This window comes from Serinus canaria, chromosome 5 (genome assembly GCF_022539315.1).
Source record: "Serinus canaria isolate serCan28SL12 chromosome 5, serCan2020, whole genome shotgun sequence".
Taxonomy (NCBI): Eukaryota; Metazoa; Chordata; class Aves; order Passeriformes; family Fringillidae; genus Serinus; species Serinus canaria.
In genome coordinates, this window is record NC_066319.1 from 27,936,826 (window position 1) to 27,955,240 (window position 18,415).

The 18,415-nt window shown below is 39.4% G+C and overlaps 1 protein-coding gene across 2 annotated transcripts in view; it reads left to right on the top strand.

Moving 5' to 3' along the window:
- MAP3K9 (mitogen-activated protein kinase kinase kinase 9) overlaps positions 1 to 14,994 on the top strand; it is a 56,475-nt gene extending 41,481 nt beyond the window's left edge. Inside the window, exons 7-12 of one of the 2 annotated variants that reach the window (XM_030239790.2) lie at positions 31 to 153; positions 903 to 1,056; positions 6,565 to 6,677; positions 7,338 to 8,153; positions 8,491 to 8,828; positions 13,323 to 14,994. In XM_030239790.2, the coding sequence (XP_030095650.1) occupies positions 31 to 153; positions 903 to 1,056; positions 6,565 to 6,677; positions 7,338 to 8,153; positions 8,491 to 8,828; positions 13,323 to 13,334 (1,556 nt within the window). In that variant the 3' untranslated portion in view covers positions 13,335 to 14,994. Of the gene's footprint in view, positions 1 to 30; positions 154 to 902; positions 1,057 to 6,564; positions 6,678 to 7,337; positions 8,154 to 8,490 lie in introns of both variants that reach the window. The other variant, XM_030239789.2, reaches the window with a different exon arrangement.
- Positions 14,995 to 18,415: the final 3,421 nt, after the last annotated feature.

Genomic DNA, 18,415 nt, shown 5'->3' on the forward strand with positions numbered 1-18,415 from the left:
GTCTGCTTTTTTTTTTCTTTTGCTAAACAGATTTTCAGCATAAATTCACTGTGCAGGCTTCTCCAACGATGGACAAAAGGAAAAGCTTGATCAGTAGCTGCTCCAGCCCTCCTGCAAGTCCTACCATTATTCCCAGACTCAGGGCCATACAGTGTAAGGGGCTTAATGTAGTATTGAATTTGGGAAATGTGCAGTCTGTCAGCGTGGTAAGACGCTAAGATTCCATATCTAGGACAGGGCTGTTAAAGAAAGCACCTAAAACATTTGCCTTGTGCCTTGCATGTATATATTTGGAGAGAAAAATGGAGTGTCTTAGTGATGGAGGGAGTATCACCACCTTTGGAGCTAACACCATGCTCACTCAAGTTTATGAAATATTGCTGTTTCTATAGAAAATATATTCCTTAGGTGTACAAGTTAATTTTAAAAAATACTAATTTGCAGAGTAGATTTGTAAAACATTGCTGTAGTGTATTAAGTTACTGTTTTAAGGAAATAAAAATAAGGGCGCTTTTCATGCAAATAATGTTCCCATAATAACACAGAATTAGGCAGACATGCATGTCCTAAAATTATGAAAGTTGTATTAACTAATGTATAGTGTTTGTATTGGATATCACAGTACTTGTGTGTTTGGTTTCAAACCGGTGGTTCTAAAGAGAAACTGGTGATGGAATAGAGTTGGAGAGGCTACCTATACTTAAAAGGATTAGGGAATGCTTAATTTGGCATTTGGTTGTTAGATTTGTGTTGATAAATGGTCAGAATTATGAGAAAATCACTTTTATTACTATTTCTGTTCTGGCCTATGTTTTATTCTTTATGTTGCCATGGAACCAATTATTTTAATCTGTGTGTCTGTTTTTCCTTCCCATTATCCACTGTTCTTTCCACCTGTGAAGTGACACCTGCTGAAAGCAGTAAAACATGGGGACGAAGCTCAGTCCTTCCAAAGGAGGAAGGAGAGGAAGAAGAGAAGAGAGGCCAGAAGAAAAAGGGACGCACTTGGGGACCAAGCTCACTTTGTCACAAGGAGCTAGGTGCAGGAGAAGAGGGGTAAGAGAGGGCCCGGAGGAAGACTCACTTCTAGGTTCTAAAAGTGGTCATGAGCTGGCTCACAGGATATTTGCCTATCCACTTGCAAATGCCTTTCTGCTTCCAAACTTCTTTCCTGTGCCAGAGATGTTAGAGATTCAGAAAAGTTCAAAAAATTGCATTCAGTTTATTTACGTAGCAACGGATGTTTCACTGTCTGGTATTACGTTGTTAGGTGTATTTGTAAGCTGTCAAACTTCTTAGGTGTACAAAACTCTCTGTAGCAGGTCTTCTGTGTTTTAAGGCTTAGCTTTCTGTAGTATATAAGAAGTATCTGGTAAAACCAAGCAAATATTTTCTCTTCAGTCTTTTGACAAAGACATGTACTTTGAGTGAATAAGTCCTGAAGGTGATTTTTGCAGAAATACAGGTTGTACCTCTGTTTCTATAGGTTATTGTTCTGTGGCTTCTTTTTTTTTTATCTTTTTGTGTATGAATTATTTATACCAGGACTCCAATGAATCATTGCTGGAATGCTGCTTTAAACATAGGGCTATTTTGGCCTTCTAAAAGATTTGAAATCTTGGTAATTTTTAGTAATGTTTGAGTGTTTTCCCCCTGATAAATTGATGGTTTGACACTTGCCATGTTTTTTAGCGGGGAAAATAAAATAGTCAGTTATAATCTTTATCTTTACTATTGTGTGGTCAGGTGTGAAATGCCTGAAAAATTGATGTTTGCATAGTGCATCAGTATTGTAGCCCCCTGCAAGAGGACCTGGATCTATTAAAACATGTTCTCTCTCTGAGATACTCAAGACAGGACAATATGGAGGAAGCTTCTTTGACTGCTGCCTATGCTTTACCTGTTTGACAAATAGAGGATAGGATAATATTCTAAGGAATTAAAACAGATGTCACACTTTACAATCATTAATTATGTAAAAGGAGGGGAGATCACTGTAGCTGGAAAAAACCACTTCTACCTTCAAATCACATTCTTAGAATTTTGGGAATAGACCTCTTCCATTTTCTGTTCATTACTGTATAGTCTGAAGCACTGATTGTTTTTCAGCACAGACAGCTGGAATGGAGTTGCATCCAAACTGTGGTTGCTCATAAAACTGTCCTGTTCTCTCTACAACTGAGATGTTCTGTGGTACTCAGAGTCTCTTCTAGGGAGACTTGATACAGATATCGCATTTTGCAGAGTGTCTGAAACATGAGAGTTTTGCTGAGGGGGCACTATGGCTAACATACAATGAAGCACTCCTTGCTAAGATCATGCCGGACTGCAGACTTTAATTTAAAGGGAGCAGAGTTGCAGTAAATATTAGTTGACTCAAAAGATAGTTCTTGTTATTTTTAGTATTTTTAAATTCTTATTTTACACAGAGTAAGGCAATAAAACTTCATTGAATATTTAAGGTTGGGAAAGACCTTTAGGATTGAGTCAAACCATTAACCTAGCTTCTACTTTCACCTAGCCTTTACTGTTTACCAGTAAACCATCTCCCCAAGTGCCACATCCACACATCTTTTGAATATTTCCAAGGATGGTGATTCCACCACTTCCCTGGGCAGCCTGTTCCAATGCCTGAGCACCCTTTCAGTGAAGAAATTTCTCCTAATACTTAATCTAAACCTCTCCTGCTGCAAGTTGAGGCCACTCTCCCATGACTTGTTACTTGGACGAGGAGGCTGACTCCCACCTGGCCAGACTATTCTTTCAGGGAGTTGTAGACAGTGATAAGGTCTCCCCCAGCTTCTTTTTCTGCAGGTTAAACAACCCTAGCTCTCTCAGCTGTGCTTCATACGAGTGACCTTCCCCTTCCCCAGCTCTGTTGCCCTTCTCTGAACATGCTTCAGCTCCTCAGTGTCTTGTAGTAATGGCCTCAGAACTGAACACAGGATTTGAGGTGTGGCACTGAGTATAGGAGAACAATCACTTCCCTGACAGGATGGCTTTGGCTTTCTTGGCTACCTGGGTGCACTGCTGGCTCATGTTCAACTGCCTGTTGACCAGCATCCCCAGATTCTTTTCCACCAAGCAGCTTTCCAGCCACTCATCCCCACTGATGGGGAACCCAACACTTCACCTTATTGTACCTTATACAGTTGGCCTCGATTTGTCATCGATGCAGCCTGTCCGGATCCCTCTGCAGAGCTTCCTGCCCTCCAGCAGATCAACACTTCCACCCAACTCAGTGTCACTAAAAACTGACTGATGGTGCCCTCAATCCCCTTATCCAGATAATTGATAAAGATATTAAACCGGGCCGACCCAAATACTGAACCATAGGAAAATTGGGGTAAAGTGGAGAGCTAAACTTAGGATAGAGAAGTCCAGTTCAAGTGTTCTCCATAATGCCATTCTAGTAGCAGAAATGGTGCCGTTACTGCTGCTTATGGGAGTTTGTGATCCAGGGAACTTTTATCTTCATAAGTTTTATCACTTTCCATGTATTCTTCACAGGAGATAATTCCAAGTTTATTTGAGAATAACTTTGTGATAATTGCAGTGACCTATAATTAACATCAGTAAATGCAGTCATGAAAAGATGATACAATGATTGTTAATGCTTCTCTGTCTGAACATAAAGAATATGCACAGCAGCAGAAGGGTTTTGTACTGAATTTCAGAGACTGGATGAAGCTTTATGTTGGACTAGTTCTGTGGCAGTTCAGTTGTGATCTTACAGTGTATTCTCAAGGATATACCGTGAAGTTTTAATTGTCTTTAAACTTGGCATTGATTAGTCACAGGCTTACTATGGCACGGTTGATGGTCACCCTGCTTTTCTTTCAGGTTACTAATTTTACAGAAGGTGATAGTGACTGTAACTTAAAGTCCTTTAGCAGTTACATCTTAAAATCTTGAAAGCTAAATAGGGGTGAGCCTGGCAACAGCTTTTTTTTTTTTATTCACTACAGTATTGTATTTATGTCTTAATGTGGTATTACAGAATGGTATTGAGACACCAGAGATGCTGTCTTGCAGTTGCAAGGAAGTTTTTTGCAATTTGCTGAGCAAATAAACCTTGTCATCTTACCATTCCTAAAAAGAGGTGCCTTTGACTTCCCAGTAGAAAAAGACAACAGAAAAGTGTCTCAGTCATAATACAATAAAGTAAGTAACAACCTTCTGGTTAGTTAATCTAAATAGATCACAGGTAAGAAGTCTTTAGGTTCCTAGGTTATGTAGGTTATTGAAATATAGTTGTAGTGCTAGTGCTTTCAAATCATTCCAGTTGCTCTTTCTTTAGGGCAATAGCAGACAGTACTGCTCTAGTAGGAGCATTCTCTAAGTCAGCATGTTTTGAATTGTTTTCATATGCACACCACTGTCTAATTAAAATTATGTGCAGCAATCTTCTGAACAGGTCTTTGAGGTCTGCTTGTAATTTAGGGGGAAAAGAGAAGGAGCAAAAAATAAAAGGAAGGATGAAAATTTTATAGCCTTAGGCAAATGTAGGAGGCCTTGAAATTATTCTGGTAGCTATTTATCTTCCTGTTCAGACTGAGCTGCACTTTGACAGTAACAGCAAACCTTCAGTCTGTTCTTTGCAAAGGAAGATTGCTCTGAGAAGTCAAAAAGAAGCAAACTAAGCTGAGTCTGTGTTTCCCCAGCTCTGTGGAAATTTCGCCTTCCTCAGTAGTTCTCTACCCATATTATAAGAGCTTTGAGTTTCAGTTTTAGAGGTGTTCGTACTGCTAATATGGTTCATTTTCACTCACCAGCTTTCCCCTAATATGTGTCTCTGTTTATAGTATGTATCCTAGGTAGTCATGTTGCACACCTGGGTAATTCAGAGCCAACATACATTATTTGGTATGTTGTGTTACACAGATGAGTTACACAGCTGTGGAGGGAGTAAATCAGAACAGACCCACACACTGAATGGCATGTGTGTTATAGCACCCTGTGGTTGTCTGTCTTGACAAACAGGGTTCAGTGCTGTGCTGTCTGGATTCGAGGTCACAGCAGGGTACTGTATGTGCCAGAATGGTTAATGAGGATGGGCTTGCAATCCAGTTGAGGACTGCACAGGATGCTTTTAGTGTAATGTCTATACCACGGTCATCAACCAACTGATCATGTGCTGGATCAAGTTTAAGTCTTGTGGCCTTGCCATTGCTGCAGTATTGGTGACAAGTACAGCAACTCAGTTGGGTAGAGAGCAGAGGAAAAACTCATACCAAGGCAAAAAAATACCCCAATATACAAAATTTTTGAAATCCTGGAATGGAAGCTGTCTTAGAAAAGCAGAATAACTCTGGTGGAGAATAAGAAAAATGAGAGTTAACTTACATATTGTTGTATTTCCTTTTCTCTTTAAGGGAATGATGGTAGTGAATTATGTGGCTTACCAAAAACCAATGCAAGTTAGTAATGGAGTTAGAAGATATCTTATATCTGAGTTTTCTGTTCTTTCAATAACAAGTCAATGATTTTGTGTGTCCAATTGAGATCATTCAGACTATCTGCTGATCTTTTTATTCCTTCAACGTGATTTCTGTCTATCCTAAGTGTGTATGGCTTTTCACCAACACTGTGATGTTTCATGTTGGAGTTTGTTGGAGAAAGGCAAAAAAAATTTTCCAGTTCAGACTATGTTGATAAATGAATAATAAAACCTTGAATATTGATATATCAGAAGGTTGTGCTGCTAATCAAAGTTGTTGACATATTTGATGTCATGAAACTAGTGCAAGATGATGATAATGAAAACCTATGAATAGAGATGACTAATAAGTTCAGGAGCCTGGTAACATATGTTTAGACACAGGCCAAAGTACGGAGTTGGGTTTGGGTTCTTCTCTTGGGCTTTTTTTTTTTTGTAAGTAAAAGAAACAATGACGTGGTTTATAAGTTTAGTTGCCTTTTTTCCCATAATCCAGAACTTGTGCTTTTAACTGTACTTCAATACAGTGTTGTCTTTATAAGAAAGATATTGGGGTTTATAACACAGAGACATAGCTTTGCTGTTACAGTGACTTTAGCTTATTATTTTATTTGTCCTAGTGAGTGATGTTTGAATTTCATTGTTCATTTGTGTTTCACATGAAAACATTTTTGGAGGTGTTTTCCCCTCTCCTTGCTGATCAATTTATTTTTTACCTGCCATGGTAAGATTGATTGCAAAAAGGAATCAAGATTTAAAAAGATAATGCCTTGATTTAAAAAGAAAATGTTTCATCTGATTTTTGTAATGGTGCCTTCTGTTATTCTGCATTCATAGCTTGCTAGTTATCAGCAGAGGCCTTTTGACTGCCACAGTGTAATGAATGAGGAACAGACCTTTTTCTTCTTTTTTTTTTCTTTTTCTCTTTTTATTCCTTTTTTTTTTTTTTTTTTCCTTTTAAAGTTGTCAAAAAATTTCTTGCTATGGGAGGACTTCAGATCTACGTAGTCGAGATGGATACAAGCATACCCTAAGTAAATCAGTAGAGAATATATAAGAGGAGGGGAGAATGGAAACTAGTTGTGAGCATGGTACATTTTCTCACATTCTTCTACTATTTTCAGTCTGAAAGCTCTGGTGGAAGGATGCAAGCAGTGGTCATCCAGTGCACCAAATCTTGGGAAGATCCAGAGAACTGCACCTGCTTTTCCAGGATTCACCAGCTTGGCAGAGATGGGTAAAGGAATTCCCTGAACTTGGTACTCTCATCCCCACTTCCATTTGCATTTCAATGAACCTCTTTCCTGACCTTCAGCTGGTACCTTACAGCAATGTTTTAATTTTGTTTGGTATCTGTTTTTCTTTTATTCTTTGTCAAGTATCCATTTTCTCCTTCTGGATTTTCTTTTTCACCTCACTGCTTGTGCTTCTCCCTCTGTCAAGCTAACAAGCTTCTGTTAATTCTCCCCTAGCTCCATGCTGTCTCTCAGCTTCTTTCCTGAATGAAGATATTTACATTTGCAGCATGCTTACACCTTCACTTGCAAGGAAAAATCCTTAAAATTTTTCTACCTTTTGCTTCTCACTCACAAACACAAAAATTTACTCTAGAAGTTACTGAGGTGTAGGTTGCCTTTGAAATGCTGTTCTGCAATTAATCTCAAGGGAATGAATGCTTCACTTATTTCTTTCACTTCAATAGTGTTTCCAGTTACTTCTTTCAGCTTGTCTTCTTTGGAAACAATAGACTGTATTTGGGAGTTGATAAATTATGTTTGTGAGGAGAACAGTTGCATCTTCTGAGGAGAATCTTATTTTGAAGTATATTTGTGAGATAATGAAATTTGCCAGTGCAAATGTTACATTGACACAAAGTCTATTTTCATTTTCTTTCCAGATGATGAGGACAGTGAATGTTTTAATGGAGAGGGCAAAGTGCACCCTTCACCTGTGCACAATCAGTCATACCTCTGCATCCCATTTCAGAAGAATGAAGAATGGGATGGCCCTTCTAGTGATGCCAATGAGGAGTCCACCCCTGTAAACTCTGCTACCAGTACCCCGCAGCTGACACCCACCAACAGCCTCAAACGTAGTGGCTCCCACCACAAGCGATGTGAGGTTGCATTGCTTGGCTGTGGAGCAGTGCTGGCTGCTGCAGGCCTGGGTTTTGATCTGTTAGAAGCAGGGAAGTGTCAGCTGCTGATTGAGGAAGAGCCAGAAGTGCCCAAGGAAGAGAAGAAGAAGCGTGACAGCATTTTTCAGCGAGCTGGACGTCCACGCAGGAGCACTAGTCCACCTTCCCGGAAGATCTTCAGGAAGGATGATCCCCTGTTGTTGCTAGGCGAGCCATCCACATCCCTCACCCTTCTTTCCCTGTCTTCCATTTCCGAATGTAATTCCACCCGGTCCCTGCTGCGCTCAGACAGTGATGAGATTGTGGTTTATGAGATGCCTGTCAGCCCAGTGACAGTCAAGGCTCCCTTGCCAGCCATTACAAACCCACTGGTCAATGTCCAGATTGAGAGGTTCAAACAAGACCCCAACCAGTCCCTGACTCCCACACACGTGACAGTCTCTTCCCACACCCAGCAAAGCGGACACAGGCGCACACCTTCTGATGGAGCCATCAAAGGGGGTGGACTGGTTGTCAATGGGTGCCCAACCAGTGGATGCCCTTCCAGTAGCTGTTTAAGTGGAGCACTGGGAGCAGGTAGGTTTTCAGCCTTCTTCCTCTTCAGAGTAAAGACAGAAGCAGTATAATTACTTGTTGCTTATACATTTGTTGAGATGACCAGCCCACAATAATTGCTTGTGGAGGCTATCTTTACACAAGTAGCTAACAGAATAATGCAGTAATGGTTTTGGTTCCAGCATCTTCAGATTGCCATAATCTTGAAGATACAGAGTTTGTAGATTCTGAATGAAGGCTTTCTGCTTTGAATATGATTTTACACTGTATATACAATAAACTAAGATTTGTATGAACCACTTAGCAGTGGCAGCTAACATGTTTTTCCCTCTTCTCTTACATTGTCTGTTTTGGATAGGTGTATTAAAAACACCTAGTCCAAGCAGAGATCCCAGCGAGGTCCCTCGCCTGCCAGACCCCAACCTTGTTTTTCCTCCAACCCCGAGACGATGGAATGCACAGCAGGATCCCACACTGGAAAGACCCAAGACACTGGAGTTCCTACCCCGACCACGTCCTGCAGCCAGTCGGCAGCGGCTTGATCCCTGGTGGTTTGTGTCACCCAGCAATGCCAAGGGTGAATCTTCTGCCAACAGTTCAAGTACTGATACTCCCAGCAATCTGGACTCTTGTTTTGCTAGTAGCAGCAGCACTGTAGAAGAGAGACCTGGATTACCTGCACTGCTTCCTTTCCAGGTGGGTCCTCCTGCAGAGGAGCGGACACTGTTGGACATGGATGCTGAGGGGCAGAGCCAGGACAGCACCATTCCGCTATGCAGAAGTGAACTTAACACACACAAAGCTGCAGCATATGAACTCAAGCAAGAATTCTGGTCTTAATATGAAACCACTGGGGGCAGTGAGCCCCTCTAAATTCAATCCTACTTTTTGCACTGAGAATGCACTTTGAAAACAGATGAGATGGAGGGATGCTACAGAGATCATATGGTGCTGCCTCTGCTGAAGATATGTTGTCAGCTGCCTGATTTTTGTCTGCATTTGGGTGAAACTTGACAACTCTGAGCTGCTGACTTTTGCTGTGGGGTTTCCCTGTAGTCTTCCCTGCCCTCTTATTGCAGTTTGAATCTGCAATGAGCTAAAATTATCATATCAAAGTCTTTTGTTACTGACCTTGTAGGATTTGGCACTTGGCAGTAAGTATATTGGTATCCTGGTATTAATCGGTATTTTCAAATAATAGTCAAATATTACACTACAGCAGACATCAGTGTTTGATATTTTCCCAAGGAATCCAGAGCAGAAACAAATAAATATCTGGAGACTACCTTCTCTGAAATACATTCAGATCATTAGACAGGCTTGGGAATCATCATACCCCCACTGAAATAGCAGAAGTAGCTATCTTAAGACTTGTTTGTCCTCTTTTGCTCATGTGATAGTGTAAGGTGGAACAGATGGCAGGGGAAGAGCATGGCGTCTCCACTGGTGGAGGTCTTTGAGAGCAGGTGAACCAGACTGTTGGAAACAAGTAGGTGTAGTTGATCCTGGCTTCAGGGTAGGTTGGATGAACTTCAGTGATCTCCTGAGGTCCCTCTCAGCCCTATTTATTTTATGACCCTGTGCTTTCAAGATGAAGGCTTATAGTTTAGCTGTTTAGCTTGGGTTTGTTTTTTCCAGACTTTTGTTTCACCAGTCTCTTTTCTTCCCACCCTGTTTCTCAGGCTTACAGTCAAGTTGTCTCAGCTTTGGGAGGGGAGTTAGCAGAAACTTTCTTTAAAGGTGTGTTGGCTTGCAGAAGGAAGTAAGTTATGTGTTTCCAAATATTTTTCTTTCTATTTTTTTCTCCTTTCTTATGCCTTTCAGGAGTGACCCATGAAACCCAAGACTGTTCTTATGCACACTGGTACTTGTTTAAGGCTGTTTTGAAAATAAGGCTTGTTAGTAGTTGGATTGTGCAAACAGGAATCAGAGCATCTGGATTCTGTTTTATTTTGTCACTGACTCACTGTGTGACCCTGGGCAAATAATGTAACCTCTGTGCCTGAATTTCCCCATCTGTAAATAATAGGAATAATACCTACCTCACAAGGGGAGGGATTGGGACATATATAATAGGTATAAAGTCCTTCGAGATCTTTGAGTGAAAGGCACTATAGATATATAGAACTTTATTCTTGTTCAATTATGTAAACCACTCCTAGATCTGGAGCAAGAACAGAGCCCTGTCTGGAAGGAGGAAGTCACACAAATAGGGTGTGCCTGTGCTCAGAGTTTTCTGTTACAAAGACTTCAAGTGTGTCTGTGCCACTGCAGATATGTCTTACTGGCTGTAATGAGAGCTTCAGTGTTCCCCAAATTTGGCATTATATATAAGGGATGTGGCCTTTATGTGAGTGTAATAGGGTAGTCTGCTTTATTGCAGGGTACAGCATGTCTGTTCGCTGTTTTTGTACAGATCTGTGCTTGTTTTGCTAATCTGCTGATATTTGGTTGCAAATAAGTCATTTGACAGTGCTGCCAATGCAGTGCTCAGCCTGTTGGGGCAGTCCAGTCCTCCTGTGAAGGCAGGACAGCTGAATACTTCCTGCAACTGACAGCACAGTGAACTTGTGTGTTTAGATGTTTGTAACCTGATTTTAAAAACCAGCATGTTTGAGGAAGAACTGTATGTAAGGCTTTTTAGTTCTGTGTGAGGACTGAAACCAGCATGTTCCCATTAGTCAAGTGCACCTTTTTTTCAAGGATTACAGTATGTTTAGTTTTGAAAGGTCACATATTTCTTGTTTATCACATTCCATGGAAAATGCTTAATGGCAGAATTACTTTCTGCTGCCTCTTAAATGCTCCAGAGTTAGCCTTAATGGTGCTACACTAGATGTTGAAGCTGGAGACACTGTTGACTGTTTAGACAAGGTATTATGATAAGGCAAGATGGGATGGGATTCAGATACTTGAAGAAAACATCTGTGACTATTTTGTTAAATTTAGACCTTTGACATTATTGATTTCTTAAGCATCCTTTTGCTTTCCATTTCAAAAAACTCAGTTTGTGACCCAGACAGTAGCAAAAAGGCAAAACTCATCCAACAGATTGCTGATTTTGATTGGGCTATAAATCAACCTTAATGTAATCTCAGTAAGAGGCTGTGTCAGAGGGATTTGAATGAAGGACATGAAAATAATTTATTTTTCATAGTCTTCCTTATAATTTTAAAAAGTCTGGAACAAAACTGGATCAGCTGTTAGGAAATTATATGTTTTCTATCCAAAAGGTATCATTATAAATGTCATAGGGAATATCATCTGCTCTGCAAAGGCATCACCTGGAATAGCTCAATTTGAACAGAAATCTTTCAAATCCATTTACATGCATGAAATGAGAGGACACCTTTCTAGGTCACACTATATAACTCAGTCTGCTAAACTTTGTAATATCTGGCCAGTTGATTTCACCAAGTGAACTTTTAAGGTTTCTGTCAAGTTCCCAGGAAAGATAAATGTAAAGGCAAGTTGTTCAGTCACCTCCTTTACTTGGGAAAGTTGAAGATGAAGAATTAATCCTCCCTTGCCCCTCTCTCCCTTTTATATAATCACTTGGTGAAGGTGGTATGTAGTTGAAGTTTGAGAAGTACTTTGCTCCAAAGAGTATCTTCCCTAATCCCAGGTGGACATTGCTACATCAAAAAACTTGGTAGGACAGATGACAAAAGAGTCAAGAATCCAGGTCAGGGTTACCAGATTAGATATTGTTATTACAAAGCTGCCAGACAGACTAGGTAGAAGCATATTGGTTGGTATGTGTTTGTTTTGTACTTTTTATTTGTTTTTTTTTTTAACCTTTCTTCAATACAATTATCGTCATTGAATCTAGCATGTGAATTAACCTGAGGAAGTCTTTGAGCAACCACCCATAACTGTCTTCCTGTGGCCAACCTGAGGTATCAGGCAAGAGGAGTCAGTTCTGAAAACAAGGCTCCTGACTTCAGTAGGTATTCTCTGGCAGGCAGAGAGGGGGTTCTCAAGAGTTGTCAGGTATTTTACCTTATGCACTCCAAAAGCTTTTGCAGCCATCATCCTAAGGCCCAGAGGCTGTGTGCATGTTTAAGATGGGTCAAAACCTCTCTCTGTATCCATCTGTCCCCTCCTGGCTTGAATTCTCTGCTTTCTTAATCTGTTGGAGTTTTTCCTTCCCAGTTGTGGGAGCTGAGGTGCTCCAAATCTCCAAAGAAGTGGTTGACTCTATTCCACTAGACAGTGAGAAGATATGAGCCCATCAGCTCAGAAAGCTTTATTTCCCTACTGGTTGCTAATATTTCCATTTGTCAGGGAAACAAAAAATGTCAGAATATTGGTCACTGACCTACCTTTACAGTTGTATTCTTGAGGAAGATGGTGAAAATCTTACTTAAAAAATTATAATAAATGTATTGTTTCATAAATGTTGAATAAGTTGCACTTTTGTCTGAGAAAATGAGAAAAAGAAAACATGAAAGTCACTGAGCAGTCTAAAACAATGACAAAAGAATACAAGCCTTGAATACAAGCCTTATAAAGAGGAAGTGGCAGTTTTTAAACTGATAGTAATAATGAGATTGTAGCTGAGAGAAATGTTTGTGGTTTAGAAATATGTTTGTATTTTTGTTTAGTCAGCTGGCAGTGTGTATCACTAATTTATGTAATTGATGTGCTGATTTAGAAAATAGAAAGAAGTTTGTCAGGCCTTCAAAGTATGCTATCCCTGTAGCCTGTATAGTTTTTCTATAATTTGAATATAATATAGATATTGGGGGGAAGGCACAGACATGGCAACCACTGCAAAAAAAGACAAATTTTTTGATAAATTTCTGCTGGTTTCATAGAAGTTAAGTGTGGGACAAATAGAGAGAAAAAAGCTTCTGTGTCAAAACTAAGGTGATTAAATAGTTACGGATTCTTTTCTAATACTGTTGCTGCTTACAGACGGCACTGTGTTCTGTTTTGCCAGCAACTAGGTCTTAATCTCCTCTCAATCACTTTCAGAGGTACAAATGTAACTTTTTATACATACTTTCCCTCCAGTTTATTATTGCAATTATTCAGTATGGGCAGGGAACCTTGGTGAAAATACTCTTTTTGTAGTAGTTTTCTAAAAAATGAGTATTTTTAAAGTGATTTTTTTTGTTACTGATGGGGAAAGACCTGTTCTGGTTTGGCATGGTTTTATGATGAAATATTTTTCTGTACCTCTAGGAATGGGAGTAGTTGCCTTCCTCTTCATAGCATGCTGTTATCCTAAGACATTGTGGACAATACTGCATAGAGATGTAACTTCGATATGTCACAAAACTGGATACCTCTCATTCTGTGGAAGGTGAGGCAGTAATGGTCAAGTAAAGAAAGATCTTTGCCTTTGGCATGTTTTGTTCAATAAAACATGTAGGAAACGGCTGACCTTGAGTCGCCTTTCTATCTTGAGATTAATTTTTAGTTGAGACCTAATTCATATCTGTGGGATGAATGTGGGACCTGTAGTCTCATTGGAAATATGGAATCAAACCTACTCCTATGTCCCAAAATTCAGTGATAGCCTGTTATTTTTACAAGTAATTTTAAGCTAATGAGCTAATGTAAATAAATTTGTTTCTTTTTGGTTTTTTGAAATGTTTCTCCTTGGAAAACATGCTTCTTGCTTTCTAACCTTTTACATGCACTCTGGAGATGCTCTGGAGAACTCTTACCACCCCTATGAATGAGAAGGGTTATATCTTGCAGTGTAATTTAAGTTCTCCTTTTGACTTTTTTTTTTTTTTTTTTTTTTTTTTTTTGATATGAAAAAGGACATTTCCATTTGGAAAGTTTTCTGATCCTTACCCTGTCACTGAACAACAGTTTCTTAGCTTCTCATTTAAGACTACAATTTGGGCAAAACTGGACATTAAAAGTGAGGGATAGACATGTGTTAAAACATATTTGCAAACAAGCAATAAATACGGCAAATACAAGAACCAAAATACACTGTCACAGAGCATAACTTTCAGACTTAATGAATCTTTTGTTGATGGTATAATTAAGGTATCTATAGGAAAAAATGCCTTCTTATGTTTTTTCTTAAGTTTACTATTTTAATGCTAGAATACAGTGGTTTGCACAGCCAGCTAATATGGTAGCTAGCTGGACAGAAAGGGTCTTTAACCAAATCTGATTTTTTTTCACCTCTTATTTTCAATCCAAGTTTTGGTTTAAATTTTATTTTTGTCCTTTTTTTGGTGTTTAACAATCAATACAGTCTTAAGAAGAACTTATTATTGTGAATCTCACTTTCACAGTTTCATTAGGCATTATGGACATGAATCTATGGATATTCTGGTGCTCCCTCTATTGAATGCATTTGTAGAAAGTCATGCTGCAGTTAAAATGTGCATTTGCTTTTGTTTTTTTCCCCATGCTTGGCTTTTTTAAACAGTTTTGTCACTGGTCAGAGATGAACACAACTTCTGAAATTACCTACATAAACTTTTTTTTTATGTTGGAAGTAGTCACTCCCAGGTTAGGAAATATGTACTTGAGTAACAATTAGCTTGCCACTGGTGACTGGGTAGTGGTTCTGATGTTGATACTAGAATTATTATTGTTCCTTTCTAACAAGGACCTCCCATTTTTTGCAACTGGAAACTCTTCAGCACTTCCTCAACATTTGTATACAAGAAATACATTTTAGCTTATGCACATAGCTCACTATGTACAAAATACCTTTTTTACATAGTGAAAAATCTTCTTCTTATCAGGAACATAATTTTCCTACTGAGAATGGCTTCTTGAGCTCTGTGGTTTTGCTTGTTAGTTTTCTGTTTGGGGAAATTGTTTATTTTGTGTTTGGTTTTTAAGCCTCTCAAATATATATATATATATATTTATATATATATATATATATATATATATATATATATATATCTATATATATATAAATGTGTATGTTTGTGTGTGTGTGTGTGTGTGTGTGTGTGTGTGTGTGTGTGTGTGTGTGTTAGGTGCATCCTTGTATGCCAAGGTGCCTTCCATCTCACATATCTCCTTGCTGGGGCCTGAGGTTGGTTTTTTGGAGGGACCTCCAAGTTATAACTTTCAGTACTTTCAGGCCAAATACCATCACTGGAAACCTTTTGTGTCCTCCCATTTACCCTCCTGTGTTGAGCCACTTGCTATCACTGCCTGTCCCTATTTCTCCATAGGGGTTTTGGCCCCATCCCATCTTTGTTGGTTATTTATTCTTGTTGCCATAGTAACAAGTGTAAGACAGAAAACCATGCACATTTCAGATGTGCTTTGACCTAAAAGATTTCCATGCTAAAAGTATAAGATACAACTGAGGGAAGTGGAGGTTGGCAGGAAATAACACAGTGAAATTATCCTTCTTAATATAAGTCAGAGGACAGAGGAGTACTAGCTACTTGGTAAACTGTTGGCATCATAGTTAAGTTGGATCCTATTTTTGAGGAATTTGAGGAATGTACAGTTACTTAATTTGATAGAATGATTTGGGTTGGAAGGCGCCTTAAATGTCATCTAGTTCCAGTCCCCCTGCTAAGGGCGGGGATGCTTTCCAATAGATCAGGTTACTCAAAGACCTATCTAACTTACCCAGTTTCTGGTTGGTTTTTGCTTTACCCTGAACTACCTCATCTGTAGAGACAGTATGGGCAGAAAGTCTAAGTTTTGGTAAGAATTGCTCTAAGTATGCAGTTAAGGTTGCAATGAGATGGGAAGGCAGAAGCAAACTTGTATTTGGCTCTTTGACATGTGAATTCCTGATGGAAAAGTAAAACCAGCTATTCAGTTTATTAAGTTAAGATTATACTTGCTCTAGATATTTCTGTCTCAAAAATAAATAATAAAGGACAAAGTGGGGCATTTTTCTTGATAGTTTCTAACTTGTGGAAGAGTTGACTGTCCAGAGACAAAAAAGTGGAGATTTCATATTGGTCGCTACTGCTTTTAGAAGTGATAGTCTCTTTTTTCAAAACAGATTGTTTTAAAAAAATAATTTAATGTGCTCTTCAAGTGGAGCTGTGCACAATCCTGATTGTTTTCTTGTATTTGCAGTATTGTTTTCCTAGTGTATCAGCTCCTAATACAATCCTTACTGTATCTGAATGCTTATAATGTGCAGGCAGCCCAGTAGAACTAATATTAAGGAGCTATAACACATTTTTAGTGTGCAGTATGGTGGTTTCATTAACCCAGCTTGAAGTGTTAAATCTGTTGCTGATGGGTCAGATGGATGCACAGCTATGAAAAGGGGGCTTAGAACAAATCAGCAGGAGCAATGCTGAAGTTGTATTTGCTTAAAATAAGCAATTTGAAAAATAAGCATGGAGGGAGGCAGGGGGGAGGCCCTTAATTAATCAGAAATACATCCGTCAGATGTTGTCCATGCTCAAACTTTAGTTGCCAGGATACCTAGTGAGAATCTACATTGCGTTCAATGTGGCGGAAACCTCAACACTAAGACAAAAATAAATTATTTTATGTATGCCATTTCAGGCTGATTAACACTGTCTCCCATTCTACCTTGATTGTTTCAATTCAGCATTTTCTCAAGAGCAGATGTTGAGGTTGGATAAAACTGGCCTTCTCCTCTTGGAGAGGCATATAGGTCTGAGAGAGAAGAAACATGGCTCTAGCCATGTCCTGATCTTTTGTGTCTTGTCATCTTAGCTGGAGAGGTTATAATGGTGCAGGAGGACATACTGGTGTTGTTCCAAGCTTCATTAATAAGAATACCTCTAGCAGCAATTAAGTTACAGACCAAACCTGGCCTCTGATTACTGTTTGGCATAGCTCAGTTGCACACTGAGCTCCTCAAGTCTCACTATATCTGGAGGCAAACAGAGCTTCTTCCTTGAATTCTGCTGGAATTTGTGAATGTGGCCACTTCTCAGCTTGGGTAATTTGTTTTCTCCCGGGCCCAGTCAATGTCACAAAATCAGTTGTCACCCTCAATTTATTGCCCAGATACTCATAGTACACTTGTTCTTCTGTCTTGCATGCTTTAGTGAGCAGCTCTTATAATGTCAACAGGGTTAGCATTTGTATCTGAGCAGAGCAGCTAATATCTCTGAGCTGACTTTTCACACTGCATCTCAAGCAATTGTTACTCCATCAGTTCTGCCATTGCTCTATTTTCAAGGTTATCTTGACAACTATAATATCCAGACTGTAAAGAATATAGCCACAGGAAAAAATAATAGGTAGAAAAGAAAGCATGTTTAGGAGTGTTTGCCAGTTGAACTGGTTGAATTTGGCCAGTGCTCTTGGCAGAGGGTAGGATCCATTCTTTTGCAACATAGATCTCTTTGGGGGATGGCTTGGTTTGAACTGCGGAATTTATAGATTAATAGGTTCACATAAAGTCCATGGGCACTGGTGCCCATCGTGTTTGGCAGTTATAAGAAGATACTGTATAAACCCAAGAGCAGCTAGTAATAAAAGTTTGTATTTAGGGTAATTAACTTTCAAGTTAAAAGGGAAGAGGCCTCAATTCAGAAAGCTCTTCATCACATACTTAAATATCACTGAAATCAATGGAATGTATTTTTGGGTCAAAATGCACAAGACCCCAGCTGAGCAAAGCTCTTTTAATCTGAATTGGGGGATTGTTGTGTAGAAGACTGATGGTGAAGGACCAGGTTCTTCTTCTCTGATGGTCAGAGTAAGAAGTCAGTTAACCTGAGGAACAAGTTCCTCAACAAGCCCCTGAGTAAATGCTGGTTTGATTGCTGACTCTTGTGGCCTTTCCATGGCTTCACATGTCATGCCTATTTGACTGCTACTTCTAACTATCAGCAGGGTAAGTTTTGAGAATGTTTTCTGACATGGGGTGAAGAACTTCTGCGTTAGCAGATTGCTAGCTGTAAAGGGGCAGTAAGTGGTGACTGGAGGCTGTGTGTGCAAATGGCAGTTTAACCTGATGCCTATTCTCAAGTGTTTTTTCTCATTTTACAAATGCATCCCTCCAGGCTGGTGGACAGACCTGACAAGCTCAGCGGTGATCAACATCCGCCACTTTTACTAGAGTTCTAAGATTCTTGTCTGTCAGCTGTCAGCACAGCACACTGTGCTGCTGTATTTGATTTCTTTGTCATAAATTCAGGACAAGCTGAAAATATCTGAGATATTTTGCCTGACTTAAGTTGAGAGGCTTATATGGAGTGAGCAGGCAACAGTGGTGGAAAAATCAGGGAAAATACCTGTGCTTTTAACAATGTCTCTTCTGTGGCTTTGAAAGTCCAAGAATTTCTCAGCCAGAGAATGTATTTCCTCCTTCTTTTTATAAGCTACTTCTT